Below are 15,440 nucleotides of genomic sequence, written 5' to 3' on the forward strand. Positions count from 1 at the left end.
CTCTGTTAGCTATGTACAGTGACAAATGTTATCGAGACTTACTGGGATGACCATTTTGTAATATATATAAATATTGAATAATTACAATGGATGCCTAAAACCCATACAGTGTTATATGTCCACTATACCTCAAAAACAAGTGAGGTGAGAAACCCCTGGAGGGCTTTAAGCAGGGCTACGCCATCCCAACCACACACAGACTCAGTGAGGACCAAGCACACGGAGGGCATTACACAGAGAACGATCAGGTGTTCCCTTGAAAGGGGCCTCAGGGACCGGGGTAGGACATGTGGCATGTCAGGTCACCTTGGACCCAAACGATAAGGAGCTGACTGATTGTTGGCATGGCTTTTAGCCCAGTCCCCGGTACCGGAATCTCCTGGGCAACATCACAGACCTACTGCACCACACACTAAGGCTGTTCCAGAGGCGGACTCACACCCCACCTGCATTAACAGTCTTCCTTACACTGAGCCCAAATCTGACTCCTTCGGCCTGAGTCACCTGCCCCTCCACACTTCTGGGCCCTACCCACAGCTATCATACTGCAGGAATTCTCTTCTCAGGCAGGTTAGCAGCAGTCGCTCATCTGACTGTTAACTTTTTACCACGGAAAACTTCAAACATTCACAAAAGCAGAGAGAATAGAATAGAATAACAAATCTTTATTTACCCATGACCAAGAGCAACCAACTCATGACCAGTTTAGTTTCCATGTGACGTTTTGATTTCCTTGAGCAGCTTCATCATTACATGCGTCTTACAGGTGTGGGCTGGCCAGCGCAGAGCGCTAGTGGCACCCCACGTGCACTAACACAGCCTACTACATCGTGGCAGCCATACTGTTCCTTCGTAATGCAGAATCGACTGCCTCAAAGTCTCCCACCCGAGGGAATTTACGTTTGTTCCCAGTGATTTTCATCGTTTCCAATGCAGTTCACCCCTCCAGGCCATCATGATCCTTTCGCACCTGCACTCTCTTAATATTCCCCATCCCTCCCAGCTTTTGTGACACCGTAAATTCTGAAAAGTAATGGAAGTCATCACTACCTTCTCGGAGGTTAATAAGAGAAAAAATATGAACATGCATACGAAATACAGTTTAGAGCTGGGAAGGATCACACAAAACCTTTACTCATCATTCCACTGATGAGTAAACTAAGACCCGAGGGTCTGTGTCTGGTTCAAGGCCGTCCATTAGGTGAAGGCGGGTCAGGCTACAGCCTAGGCCTCAAGCTCACTGCTCTGTCAGCCACCCCCTCCCTCTCCAAGTCCTTAGGGGGAGGCACCCAATGATAGAAAACGCAGGTTATATCACCAGCCAGGCTACTACTGTCTGTAGACCACTGCAAACTGATTTCTCACCAACTACCAACAGTAACCCACTCACTTGGCGAACAGTTATCAGATATTGCTCTCTGCCAGGCCCCACTACTCTCAATTACTTTCCAAGTAAGTTTCTCCAGCCTCGGAGATTAGATTGGAAATGATTTTTCTCTGCTCCGTCTTAATCAATTCCTGCAGCACACAGGACTCTGTAACTGAATTACAGTTAGGGGTGTCAAAAATGTTCATAAATAATAAAGGACTCACATATATTAGAAATGAGAGGCTGTTACTCAAAAAGCCACAAAATATCTTATTTAGAAAAGACACTAAAATATACATCTTAAAAATTCAGCACTCAAGAATGCATTTTACAATGGTTGCCATTTGAGAAACAGAGAATTAAAATGGGTAATAATTACAGACACAACTTCACATGAAAATCTGGATAACGTGTAAGAAGCATCACGGCATTTTTCTGATATTTCTCTTTACGGTTAACTAACCACACAAAGTCCAGGTGTGTGCAGCCCAGGGAGCCCCCAACGAACTGGCAGAGCACTCAGGGCATCTCTTTCCCTCAGTACAGACACTGGGTGGAGGGGTGGGAAGGGGCCAGGGAGCTGTACCAAGAAGCACACGATCCGGCTTCTTTTCCAGTCTGCTGGCATCATCAGCTGTCAAACCATTTGCTCCTCTTTGCAAGAGGCACTCCTTTAGAAGGTCCCAATAATTTCTGCTTATACTGTTCGACCAACTGGTTGAAGCGCTTTTCTGTTTTACTTCCCTTGGCTTTTTTCTTAGGTACCTACGAACAACAGGTAAAGAAACAAAAGACAGTCAACTTCAAGCAGCAAATGTCCCCTTTACCTTAAGGCCGCCCAAGAGAGAAAACAAGTAGGTACAGAGTTCTTCTCCACCACAGGAAGGGGCCTTCCAGGGAGTGACCCTTGGAGAGAAAAACCATCACAGAATCATCCATTGTAAGAAATCAGACCAGGAATGCGTAAGAGAAGGGCCCCCTAAAACACTGCTCAGGGGCGTCAGAGGCCACTCCCGAATGTTCACTTGACCCGCCTCCCAAGTGAGTCAGCCCGAGCTGGGATGTTTGCGCTTGCCCTTCCCCTCACCTAGAACACTGCTTATGGGATTTCGGAGACAGTTTTAGAAGACAGTACGAACAGGTCCAAGATTTTGATGGCACAGATTTTTTTAGAATGATGGGAAATGAGTGCTTCTTGTGCCTTAAGAGAAAGGGACTGGGGCAGGAGAAAGAAAGCTTGACCTCAAATGTTCAAGAACTCAGGACTGTTATTTTCTCCTAAAAGAAACCAGGGCTCCTCGGAAAAATGGTGAATGCGAAAGCTAGGACCAGGGAAGAAATCTGTAAGATGGGCGGGGACATCTGGCTGTACTAGAAGCAAGGACACTAAGGCAGGGTCATCTCACGAGGACTCGGGGGCCAAGTGGCAGTGTTTTCCACCGGCCTAACATGGTGTGATGACTGCATGTGGCAGAAACACAGCAAGCATATAAAAACTCAGCAATTCAGGAATTCATGATACTGTAAAATCTTACTGGTCACCACAGGGGGTTGACAGGACACCAACTCATTATTCTGGAAACTGCTAAAGCGGAAGAGAATCATACATTTACCCTGCCTTTCCCATACAAGGGGTATTTCACGGTAACCAAAAAGTTGGAAAGATTCTTTGTTCCTAGAATTCTACTAAAAAATGCAAAGGGATCGACAGGACTAGGAAATCGCCATTCTGCAGCCCACATTGGAATGACGGATCTAGACGGCAGCCCCCAGTGGTGCTGAAGCCATTAGGTGAGAGGCTGACGGAGGACTTCTCGAACGCAGGGGCGAGGCAGACAATCCCGAAACCTGCTGGGGAATTAGAGCATCACCAAAAGTGGGGCACCCAGACCTCAGACGCCTTGCGATGTGATGCAATGGAAAGCACCCGGCATGACCTACAGGTTACTTTTGCCAAGAAAACTGAACTTGAATCCAGTCAAGCCTCGGGACCTCGCCACCAGCGTGTAGACAGCGTGTAGACGGCGGTACAGGAACGAGTGAAGTGATGCTGCAGGGAAGCAAAGCAGCTCAACCCCAAGGGCAGCCACTCTAAAAGGCAGGTGACCCGGTCTCTCCACACACTAACAGCGTGGGAGAAAAGGGGCTGATGAGGAAGACTGGGTCTCATAGCAGAAAAAATTTAAGAGATAAAAACCAAATGAATATGTGGACTTTGTTTGAATCCTGATTCGTACAAACCATCTGAAAAACATGTTTTTGAGGTAACTGGGGACATTTTAACATGGGCTGTGTACTAGACAACTTCAAGGCTTCTTAAGTTCATTCGATGTGAGGTGGCCCTGTGTGTGTTTAAAGCCTGACCAGTCGGGGATGCATTCTGAGGTATTTTTCTGAGCAATATGCATTTCCACACGAGGCACATTTTACAAGTGAAGTGAAGTTTACTCTAACAGACTGGAGGCAGGGAGCGCGTATGGGCGACAGGTAAAACAGGGCCATGTCGAAGCACGGTAACTGACGTGTGGGAGCCGATTCCAGGACCGCGTACCTCCACACCCTCTGAAAGCTGCAGTGTGCCGTGCGGCTGCAGCCCAGAGCCCTTCCTTTCTCCAGAACTCGTCAAGGCGCAGAAGCGACCGCCAGCCCCGGCAGGGCCTGTCATACCAAAGCCTCGCACCCGCAGACTCACCTGCTTGGAAGATGATTTCTGCTTCTCTTGCTGCCACTGGTTTATCTGGGGCTTCGGCTTTTTGGGAGGGAGAGACTTCACTTTGCCTTTGTCCCGCAACCTGAAACAGTACGGTCAAGAGCCATCCCGAGTTCTTCCTCTAATTAGTACTCCTGAGGTTCTCTCAGCTAGGAAGATAAAATGCCTTTTCTTGCTCTGGCCTTTTCTGAGCCTACGGTAAGTCACTCTAAAAAGGGATACTGGAACAGAATGTCCTAAGACTCAACGTTTGTATATTTGGTTTTTGTTTTGGTTTAAAACCTCAAGAGAATCTCAAAAAACTGTTATTTAACAAATGTTTTTTTAAGGATCGACTTTTGTGCATAGCACTAAACTGTTGCCCCAAGCGGAAACAGCAGGGGAACCCCAAGGCAGTGAGCCTCGGCTGGCAGACGACCACCGCCCAGGAGGAGGCTCTTAGGCGGACGGGGATGGTGTGGAAGCCCGCCCTGGAAGGCTCCTCGGAGGCCCCCACTGCCAGCGCTGTTCCCGCCTCAGTGGGATCCAGGAAGGGCCCCTCTGCTTGTGCTTTAACCCTTAAAATGTGGGGCTGGCCCAGCACTAAGCATCCTGCCCACCCAAACAGAGGCCACGAAGAGGAAAAGAGCTCAGCAAAAACAAACCCTCTCAGAAGCCACCCATGTTCCACGCCACTGTCCTGCATCTCACCTAATTTTCGGGCCTCGGTGTGAGGGCAGTGCCAGGACCTTCCTTCTCTTCTTCCCATCAGGCAGCTCCACATGCTCCACTTCGGCCTTGGTCTGGAACCCTGACCATGACGTAGAGCCCACCTTCCCCTGCCGCTCTGGGGAGGCCTTGCTTTGCTCCTCTGTGTGGTTTCGAGCTGCTTTCTGTTGCTGGTCTTTTCCCAGCCCCCGTTGCTCCTGCTGGTGCTCACCAGTCGTGGACTTGGATTTCACTTTTTGCTGCATAAACAAGAGACCGCCATCTGGTTTCTGCATGAGATTTATATGCTAGAAACACTCAGCTCAAGAGGAGCTATTTGTGAGCTTAGTGAAAAAGTTCATCCCAACATAGAGACTATGGGAGAGTGAAAACAAGCAGTTCACAGGCCCTAACATGGTAACAAATGGTTGCTGGGTGGGGGCACACAATAACCGTTTCCCTTTCCACGTGCAGAATCGGGGAAAGCATGTGCATGTACAAGATGCGAGCAAAGTCAGCAAGAAAAAAGGCGGCTAGTAGCATGGACCAATTACAAAGGTGTGACGAGTGTATAATGGGAGTACCAGGAGGAAAAAGAAACAGAAGAAATGTTTGAAGTCATAAGGGCTGAGAATTTTCCAAAATTAATAACAGACAGTAAACCACAGATCCAGGGAGCTCAACAAGTAACAAACTAGATAAATACTAAAAAATCTACATCTAGGCATATTATATCAAATTGCAGAAAATCAAAGATAAAAAGAGTTTACTTTAGGTTTCGTGAAAGAAACCTCACGGTTACCTGAAAGAAGCCAGAGTGGGGGGAATCCCCTACCTACAAGAAACTAAGATAATATTACATTGGATTTCTCTTCAGAAAGCATGTGAACAAGAAAAGGATAGAGTAAAATATTTGAAGTTGGTGGGGGTGGGGGGAAATCACCAACCTAGAATTCTATATCCAGTGTAATTATCCCTCAAAAGTGAAAGAAAAATAAAGATTTTTCTCAAACAAAATTTAAAGAAATCTGTCACCAGCAGACATGCCTTGCGAAAAATGCTAAGTGAATTTCCTCAGAGGAGAGAAAGGACCTAGCTTAGAAACCCAAACCTACATAAAGAAAGCATCAGAAAATGAATAAGTGCATAAAGGATGGTACATATTTACGTTGCACTCCAGTGGGAAAAGAAAAAGAAGATTCACATGAAACTCCTGTTGTCATTTGCGCTGTCGCCTGAAAAACTGAGACGGGCACAGTGACGCACAAAGACCCGTCAGAAGCCTGCTGCGCGCCAGTCTCGGCTTCCAAGCCATAAGGGCACAGATGGAAGGGGCGGTGTCAGACTAATGGAGATAAGAGACCCTCACACACACAAAGCAAAGTGAACAACCAAGGACTGTTTAAGGAGGTTCACAAAGGTACAAATAATGAGCTCTTACCTCTTTTGAGAGAGGTGGAGAAATGCTCCCTGAGGAAGGACTTTTGATATGAACGTGGACTCTGGGTCAGGGGGCAGGGGCACTTTTGCACAGAAAGAGCAGTATGTACATAAATGCTGGCAGCAAATAAAGTCATCTGAATTTTTTTTGTTTTCTTAAGTCAGCAGCTTCAGAATCACTGGAAGCAATGACTTAAGACAGCAAATAAACTTAGGATAACAAAGTTGTCAACAAAAACCACATCCCAGGTTCCCCACCCAGGGCACTGTACTAACCCTGACCCTGCTGCTCTGTGGGTCATGCTCACACTGTCCGACCCAGAGACTGCAAACGCTTGTGCATGTGCGCGCTCAGGTATGGCAGCGCTCAGGTAGAGCAGCGCTCAGGTATGGCAGCGCTCAGGTAGAGCTGCGCTCAGGTATACTAACGGTATCAGCTCTAGGAGCTTTAGTGTCAATCAAGAATCGTCTGGTCCTATATGCCCTGGGGGAAGGTGGGTAAGAGAGTGAGTATTAACTGTGTGCTGACCACGCACACGTGACACAATGTACATGTAGTAACTCATGTAATCCTCCTCAAGCACACAAGACGGAGTCTCACTTACAAACTAGAAAATGAAGCTGAGAAAAGTAGTAACTTGCCAAGGAACTCAGAAAGCAGCTCTGGCTGGTGTGGCTCAGTGGACTGAGTACCAGCCTGTGAACCAAAGGATCATAGGTTTGATTCCCACTGAGGGCACACACCTGGGTTGCGGGCCAGGCCCCCATGGGGGGGCACACGGAAAGCAACCACACACTGGTGTTTCTCTCCCTCTTTCTTCTTTCCTTCCCCTCTCTCTAAAAATAAATAAAAATCTTAGAAGAAAGGAAAGCAGCAGAGGCTGAGTTTGAACACAAGTGCCCTGTCCCACAGGCCCCGTTCTGCCCTCTGCACCATACTGGACTGAACACAGCACTGAGACTATCAAGCGTCACATTTCTGCAGCCGTCTAAGAAGAAAGAATTACGAAAGAGGCAGCTTAAATCTACAAGTAATGCAAAACTTTAATCTTAACTATTAATTCTGACAAGTACCATCAGCCAGCACTGTACAAGAACTGCTGATTGGGAATAACATCAGTCTGCTTCCCTTCCTCCTTCGTTCCCTTCGCGGAGCTATCACAAGACAGGCCAGCAGAGGGGAAAGTGGCCTGGAGATCTCTAGGGGACTGAAAGCAAAGGGTGACAAAGAACGTACTGAGGTAGAAACCTACTTCACGGGGGCAAGACCACAAACTGAACAGAAGTTTAAACATGGCCTTTAAAAGTCATTTTAACTAAACTATACACTTAAAAACAGTTAAGTTTTATGCTATGCGTTTGAACCAATATTTAAAAAAAAACAAAAGCAGAAAAAAAATTTCAGTTCTGTACCTGGCTGCGCTGGATCCTCAGTTCCTTTATTTTAAGCTTCCTTCGATCTTCCAAAGAGAACTCCACGATCGGTCTCTGCGTCAGAAGGAGACAGAATGTCATTCTATAGATCTCTTACTCTCTGAGTGCAATGACCTGAGCTGTCCCCCACCATTGCCCTCTTTCTTGCAAGGCGGAGGTGGCTGCTCACTTACTCTACTCAGAGGTAAGGGGTCAGTTGTGCAAGCAGCCTATCCAGTTTAGAGTTCCTGCCAATCACTTTATTACCTGAGTCTCTGCTCATTGCCTCCGTCGACTTGGTACTCTTTCCCATCACTCAAATGTCAGGGAGAGCACCAGGCACAAAGGAGAGGATCGGTTTTCTGCAAGCAGCCCTCAGGGGAACAGCCCCCATCTCAGGATGAGGCTCACCTTCTGAGGGCCAAAGATTGCCGGGTTGTTGTTGATGTGGCGTAGGGCGGTCAGGGCATGCTCGTGCTCCTGGAACTCCACAAAGGCGTAGCCCAGGGACTGGCCCTTCGTGTTCCCATGAACTCCTCTGAGGTCTCGCATCACCCTACACTATGAGTGGAAGAGGAAAAAGAATCAGTAATTACCGGATGAAGAGCCGTAACAGATTCAACAAGAAATCTGTGACGGAGACAGATTCTTCACCCAGACCACCGCCACGAGAACTGTACTGAAATACCACCTGTGACTGTCCATCTCATTAGACAGAACACAACTACTGAGCACACAGAGCAAATTAAATTCATACTGTCATGCTTTCTGAGAGTTTAACACAAACCTACAAATGAGCATGCGTATAAAACGAACTTGCCAAGGGAAAATGATAATAGCTAACTACTGACAATACACACAAGTTGAGAGGCCCATGGCACCTGAAGTTGCATTATTAAGTTATCACTGAGGATAAAGTGTATTCCCCATAGCTCATCGCTGTAGAAACCACTCAGAAAGGAAACTGATGGAGGGCCTGTTGGATTCAGATAAGAGAGACGTTTCTGGCGTGGGGAAGAGCCTGCCCACCACGCAGTATCAGAAAGATAGAAACAAGCTTCAGCTGTCTTTGCTTGGCAACCAGATCCTCTGCTGTGACCTTTCCCTAAATCCTCTAGCTGAATATACTGGGCATCCTGGGGCACTGAGGCACAGTAAGGAATTCTGGGAAAACTGATCGTTCACATGCTATTACTCCTAGCAGCTGCAACTGTCATTTATTGGCAAGGTCTGGCATTAGGAACACTTGGACGTTGCATTGGGTACACGTCCAGTACCCGCTCTGTGCTAGAACTGTGCCATCTCCTGCAGGGAAATCAAGAAAAGCATAAAATGAGGTTCCCGTCCCCAAGAAGCTTACTATCTTGCTGAGACACTACACATACACCTGTGAAAGAATTACAGAGAAAATTCGATACAATGCAAATACTGTAAAACCCACAAATTTCTGCAAACGATGACAGGTTGTAACTGTGTGGACACGTACTAGGTGTTGTGGATGCGGAATGAGGAATGCCACGACCGACCTATACCAGTAGCAGTTTCATCAACGGCAGGGTCAGGTACGCGCTGACGTGCTCCCATTCTCTCGTGTAACTCCCCAAACACCAACACCATACGTTTTGCTGAGGCTTTCCGAGATTAGGAAAAGTTTATAATGATGAAACAGAGCAAAGCAGGTTCATAACACTGGCTATGTTACTTTCTCAGTAAATTCCGATCAACGGACCACTATGTGCCTGGTGCTGCGCCAAGGACTGGGAACAATGAGACGATACTTGCCCTCGAAGAGCTCGGGCTGGTTGGAGAAGTGGCTGACAATCACAGGACGGTGTGATAAGTAAGCGCTATGACCCAGGGAGGCAAAGGGCGCCGTGGGGAAGCGGAGAGGTTCCTGCTCCCACGTGGCAGAGTCTGACCGCGTCTCGGTGGTATGAGCCCAGGGTCTGTCCCACACGGCTGCTGCAGACCTTTGCAGCTCCCTGTGCTCAGCACGGGGCCCTGGGAACGCTTACCATGGGCCAAGGGTAATAAAATGCTCTTCTGAAGAGCACAGCACACAGATTATTTTCTCTGCAAGAAAATTAACATTACAGCACCTGGTATAATGCTGAGCACACAGCAGGGATTCAATAAATGCTTACTAAAATACTTCACTAGGGCAGAGACATGCTCACATTCTACTGCAATTTGGTCAGATGTGAAAAGCAGTTCTTAGAAGAGGAAAGAAAAACAGGCACGGAAACTGCCAACCTCAGCCCTGTGTGCTGGCAATGTGTCCAGAAGAAAATCCGTCAATCTGCTGGCAGCTCGGCCTGAAAATCAATGCTCCGTCTGACCCAGGACGGGCACCAGCGTTCTGAGCAGGCAGGGCCAGCTCTCACCTCCTTGATGCGCACCCCCTTCTCCCCTCGGGTGGCATTCAGCAGCAGCTTTCTGAGCCGTTTGTCATCCACGGCCTTGGGGAGGTTGTGCAGGCACAGCCTGGTGCGGGAGACGAAGATATTCTGGTCCTTCAGTTTCTGATGCTTCAGGAGCTCAAACTGAAGAAACAACAAATTGTTAACAATCCAATCCACCCTTTAAAACTGCAGGCTCACAGTTCTCCAAAAGGAAAGAACCATGACCCCATCCGATAACCACACACATAAAAAGGAGGGAAATCGCCCACCCTGCAGCCTGCTGATGCCCGGGCGTAAGGAAAGAGAGGTTCAGGAGGCAGGATGGCGGGAAGCTGACAGAGTCATGGGTGGAGTCTGACTGAACCCAGCCCAGCTGGAAAAGTTACATGGATGTTTTTTAAGCCACAATTTTTTTCACCTTCTAAGTGGAAGTGTAGGTCAAAATGAAACTTCTCAGCAGCGATGCCAGGCCAAAATGTGGAAATATACATAAAATCCTGACCTCAAAACTTGGTCCAGAGTAAATAATAAATAATACTATGCCAAGTTCTGATCTACCCACCAACTCAAACTGCCTAGTCCTTCCAAAAGGAAATGCGATTTATTTAAATACATGAGAGAACCTTGTCTCGTCTCTACTCTGCCACCTTGAGGCAAAGGGCTGTCTGTGACCACGGAAACTAAGTCGGCCCCTAAAGCACCAGCCTCCACCCCCTGCGGAGAACACAGACCCCAGGGCAGCCTGTCTCTAAAATCAGAAGGATTACACTCTTCTCCTGATTGTTTTTAAAATTAGATTAGTAGAAAAAAAAGTTTTAAATTAATCATCAAGCCTCTCACTCCTGCTGCCCCTTGTCTGGCAAAGGTGCTAACAAATCACAAAATAAACAGATACTCTGGAAATGAATAGCAAAGGGGTATTTGAAGAGGCCTCAGTTTGTCAGTCTGACATCCCTTCCAGGAAACGCGGTGCCTGCTATGAATTCCAACGCATATCATCTAGTGAGCTTTTCGCTAAAAAAATTCGTTCTAAGAGAAAATGAAGCGTGTCCCCACTGCGCTACGACTGGAAAAGGGCGAGCGGTGCCCCCAAATACCATCATTTCCAGACGCTCACTACAAAAAAGGCCAAGAACTCTAGCCAGGAAACCGTACACAGAGAAGACACACTGTCACTGTCGTCACATTCTCGCAGCTGCCCATCATCTTCTGCACTCTCAGGTGTCACAGCCAGTTCTGTCAATGGTTATGCCCTTTGCCATTCCAGGTTGGCTTAGCTTTTTAGGAGTAAGCTATATGGGCAAAAGTAAAAGTTACCGGGAACTAACATTACCAAGCAGTAGAGGAATTGAAAGGCATTGGTTAGCAGTGGAAACTCTCATAACATGGAGCTTTCCAAAAATGATTTTATAATCCAGAGACATCCTCCTCCTCCCCAAACTGGACATATTAACTATCCCAAGACTCACATCTACCTTCTTCCCTACTTATTCCAGCCCACTCTGAACTTCCTTCCTTAGGTTATCCTGCATTTATACTGACACCTAATTACATTGAATACATAGCCCTAGCCTCTGTCTGCTGTATGATCTCCAAGCATACTATTCAGCAAATATTTACTGCTGAGCATTAGGAAAATGACAAATACCATATGATTTCACCTTTAACTGGAACATAATCAACAGAAGAAAAAAGCAAACAAAATATAACCAGAGACATTGAAGTTAAGAACAATCTAACAATAGCCAGAGGGACAGGGGGAAGGGACAATGGGGAGAAGGGTTTACAGGAACTACTATAAAGGACACATGGACAAAACCAAGGCGGAGGGTGGAAGCAAGGGAGGGAGGTGGGTTTGGTTGGGGTGGGGGAGAGGGGTGGAGAGAAAATGAAGACAACTGTAATTGAACAACAATAGCATAGTTTTTTAAAAAATAAAAAAAAAAAATTTTAATTTTTAAAAAAGAGAAAGATCCAGCTCATGCCCTGGCTGGTGTGGCTCAGTGGGTTGAATGCTGGCCTGCAAACCAAAGGGCTGCTGGTTTGATTCCCAGTCAGGGCACATGCCTGGGTTGCAGACAAGGTCCCTAGTAGGGGGCATTCGAGAAGCAACCACACACTGATGTTTCTCTCTCTCCCTTCCCCCCCTCTCTCAAAATAAATTTAAAAAATCAAGATCCAGCTCATATAATGGCATATAATGCTGACAGAATGTAACAGACTCATGTAAGGTTGGGTTACTTGCTGTCTCACCTGTGTGCATCTTTTTTCTCTAACAACAGTGTAAGTATGGCTTGTCACCGATAGTCAGCTCTTGGATGAATACCTCTGACATTCAGTAATTATTATCTATCTACTGATATATATAATACCTCCTGCAAACCGTGGAGGCTGATGCCTGACCTACTCACCCGTTCTCTTTTGGCCATATCAGCAGTGCTCACACCCTCCGCAGCCTTAGTCCCAGCGCGAATCACTGCAGAAAGAGGGAAAAAGGCCAAGACATCAGCCAGGGAATTTTCACTGAGCAACAAGAGGAATGTGATTTGAATGGTGCAAGCTCTTTGCACAGGGCCCAGAGGACTATGCTGGCCAGGACACAGCGGCATTTGGGTAGGACCAGAAATAGGCTACAGGGCTAAGTTCTCAGCTCGGAGCTGCTCTCAAGAACTAACACTCTGAACATTTTGTAATTTTGTTCTTCTTTTCCTTCCCTCCCCTCAAAGAAGCTCCATCAACATGCTCAACATCAGATGGAAAAGCCTAGAAAAAGTTCTGAAAAGAAGTGTATTTTAGGCATTTGGATTGCAAAAATGCTCTATCTATAACCTGCCCTTGGAATTACGCTGCTTCTCACATACTTGGGGGCCATTACTAAGCGGTGAAATAAGCCAGCCCAGAAAACAGCCACATCACCGTATAGAGGCCTAGTATCGAAGGCTAGTGACCTAACATTACTAGTCCAGGCTGTGCAGCTATGCAGCAAGTGGGCTGACAAATACCATATGGCCTCGAGGTAGGGATTCTCTTTCTTTTTTTCCTTAATCAAACCTAATTTCTGACTATCTTTCTGGCATTAAGGGTAAGGCACTCAGTGCACTTCACTTTTTTAAAAAGATTTTATTTATTTTTAGAGAGGGGAAAGGATAGAGAAAGGGAGAGAAACATCAATGTGTGGTTGCCTCTCATGTGCCCCCTACTGGGGACCTGGCCTGCAACAGCCCTGACTGGGAATCAAACCAATGACCCTTTGGCTCAGTGCGCATTTTAGATCCATGAATATCCAAAAGAATAATTTTAGTCTTAATTTTCACTCCTTCAGAAAACCTCTTATTAAAAATGATGATAGGGCCCTGGCTGGTGTGGCTCAGTGGACTGAGCACTATCCTGCGAACCAAAGGGTTGCTGGTTCCATTCCCAGTCAGGGCACATGCCTGGGCTGCGGGCCAGGCCAGGCCCCAATAGGGGGCATGCAAGAAGCAACCACGCATTGATGTTTCTTTCCTTCTCTTCCTGTCTGTCTAAAAATAAATAAATAAAAATGATGATAGGAAGCAAGGGTAATTTGAGGTTTTCCTCCCTCTTTGCCCTCTGATGAAAAGGACTAAAGGCAAGCAGGCAGAAAAGACAACGAGACTGGTTCATTTACAAATCAGGTAAAGTTTTCCTAAAAGAAAGAGACATCTGCTAAAGTGAAATAGTAATGTAACACTGCTAAAGAGGACATTTGGGGTTTTAACGTGAAATGTGCCCCAAAGATATTATTGCTGGGTCACTGTCACAGCACAAGGCCAGCTCCTCGGAGGCCCAGCTTACATTACGTCACCCTTCCACTACTCACAGCCTTCACGGGCCAGGTAGAGGTTCCGGGTCCCCGTCGGCTTCTTCACCTTCTTTGTCCGGAGCTTTGCAGCCTCATCTCGGGTCACTGCCAAGTCGACCTTGAGCTGCCGGCCATCTAGTTTCAGCCCACCGCCCTGTTAACACATTGCAACCCTCTCTCTTAAAACACATGACACATAACAACTAAGCATCTGACAAGGAGCACCTAGAAACAGGAAACAGTAGACCCCAAATAAGCCACGGAACCCAACCCCAAGATGTTCTGACCCAGCTAAAAGTATTTACTAAAGCTGTGCAAAAGGTCACATGTGTACTTAGGGCAGTCAGCAGTAACTAATTTATTTTATGGGCGATGGTCAGGCCCAAAGTAAGCCCAAATTGAGGGAAATGATCTGTAAACTGGCAAACTTTTAGTAATCTAAAGAAAGCTAATGAAATGGTAGTGTGAACTCCACTGAAGAAAATTTAAGAGACTATGGTGATGCCATGTAACTATCTGAAAACAGTGTGCACTTGGTTATGGAACACAGAGAAAAACTCTGCATCATCCACACACTTCCTCTCTCAAACACTCAGCTACACTTCGCAGACGGCCCGATCCCCTCTCATCCCAGTCTTTTGTGTCATCAGCCTAGGACAGAGGCTGACACACAGACAGTGATCAGTAAGTATCAGGTACATCTTTCTGCCCGTTCTCACCTATCAAATAGGGATAATAGCGGTACTAACCTTACATAATCCTATAGAGCTGATGTGAGGATTAAATAAGACAATGATGTGCCTACCTAAGGAGAGTACCTAACTAAATGTTCAAAAAATGTTAACTCTGGTGTTATCACTTCACTGTTTATTACATAAACACCAGAGGTCGCCCTGAGAACCACCACTGCCTAAGTTACAGGGTAAAGGAAATGTCTTCCTCACCTCGGTCTCTGGAGAAGCAGCTGCAAGGCACTTCTGAGCTGCCCCTTGGGTCATGAACTGAGCGAACGCGCAGCCTGCACAGGGAGATGAAGCTGAGTGAGATGCCGCACTCCCGAGGCCCGGCAGGAAGCCCCAGACTACACGCAATGGCGGGAGTGGCAGCGTCCCTCTGTGAAGTATCGTGAGACAGGCACTGTGCCAGGCACTGAAGGGTCAAAGACAGATAAAACAGCACACCTGCTTACAAATGAAATTTTATTACTTCCTTCATCTTTTCTAATGCTCCCAGAACTTTAGTCTTATCATCGCTCTCCTTAATAACAAATATCCACAGGAAATGCTGGAGAAATTGCAGCCTAACATTTTATTTGGCATCACTTACTACATGCCGATCAGAGGATTTAGAAACCGAGGCAGTGATCACTTAACCCTGAAATCAATTACGGATCTCACGGCCATCACTGTCACTTGGGAGGCATTAGACAAGGGGACACCCGCCTCCTGGCGTCAAAGGCCCAGGCCTCTGTCAAATGAACATAGCAGTGAACCAGACACCCATGAGCTCAGTTCTTCACTCCTGCTCCAGAGCTTCCACAGGTGCACCTCACTGGTTAGATGCAGGGTCAATCAGCCCATCCGATTTTCGCTATTG

At 46.8% G+C, this 15,440-nt stretch overlaps 1 protein-coding gene across 1 annotated transcript in view; it reads right to left on the reverse strand.

Moving 5' to 3' along the window:
- Window positions 1-650: 650 nt before the first annotated feature.
- Window positions 651-15,440, reverse strand: part of RBM28 (RNA binding motif protein 28) — a 29,996-nt gene continuing 15,206 nt past the window's right edge. The window contains exons 11-19 of the mRNA XM_024554947.3: window positions 14,789-14,862; window positions 13,863-13,998; window positions 12,433-12,497; window positions 10,004-10,162; window positions 8,031-8,180; window positions 7,620-7,694; window positions 4,770-5,026; window positions 4,062-4,161; window positions 651-2,134 (exon numbers count right to left, since the gene is read on the reverse strand). Coding sequence (XP_024410715.2) covers window positions 2,000-2,134; window positions 4,062-4,161; window positions 4,770-5,026; window positions 7,620-7,694; window positions 8,031-8,180; window positions 10,004-10,162; window positions 12,433-12,497; window positions 13,863-13,998; window positions 14,789-14,862 — 1,151 coding nt within the window. The 3' untranslated portion in view covers window positions 651-1,999. The remainder of the gene's footprint in view (window positions 2,135-4,061; window positions 4,162-4,769; window positions 5,027-7,619; window positions 7,695-8,030; window positions 8,181-10,003; window positions 10,163-12,432; window positions 12,498-13,862; window positions 13,999-14,788; window positions 14,863-15,440) is intronic.

This window comes from Desmodus rotundus, chromosome 6, assembly GCF_022682495.2.
Source record: "Desmodus rotundus isolate HL8 chromosome 6, HLdesRot8A.1, whole genome shotgun sequence".
Lineage (NCBI taxonomy): Eukaryota > Metazoa > Chordata > Mammalia > Chiroptera > Phyllostomidae > Desmodus > Desmodus rotundus.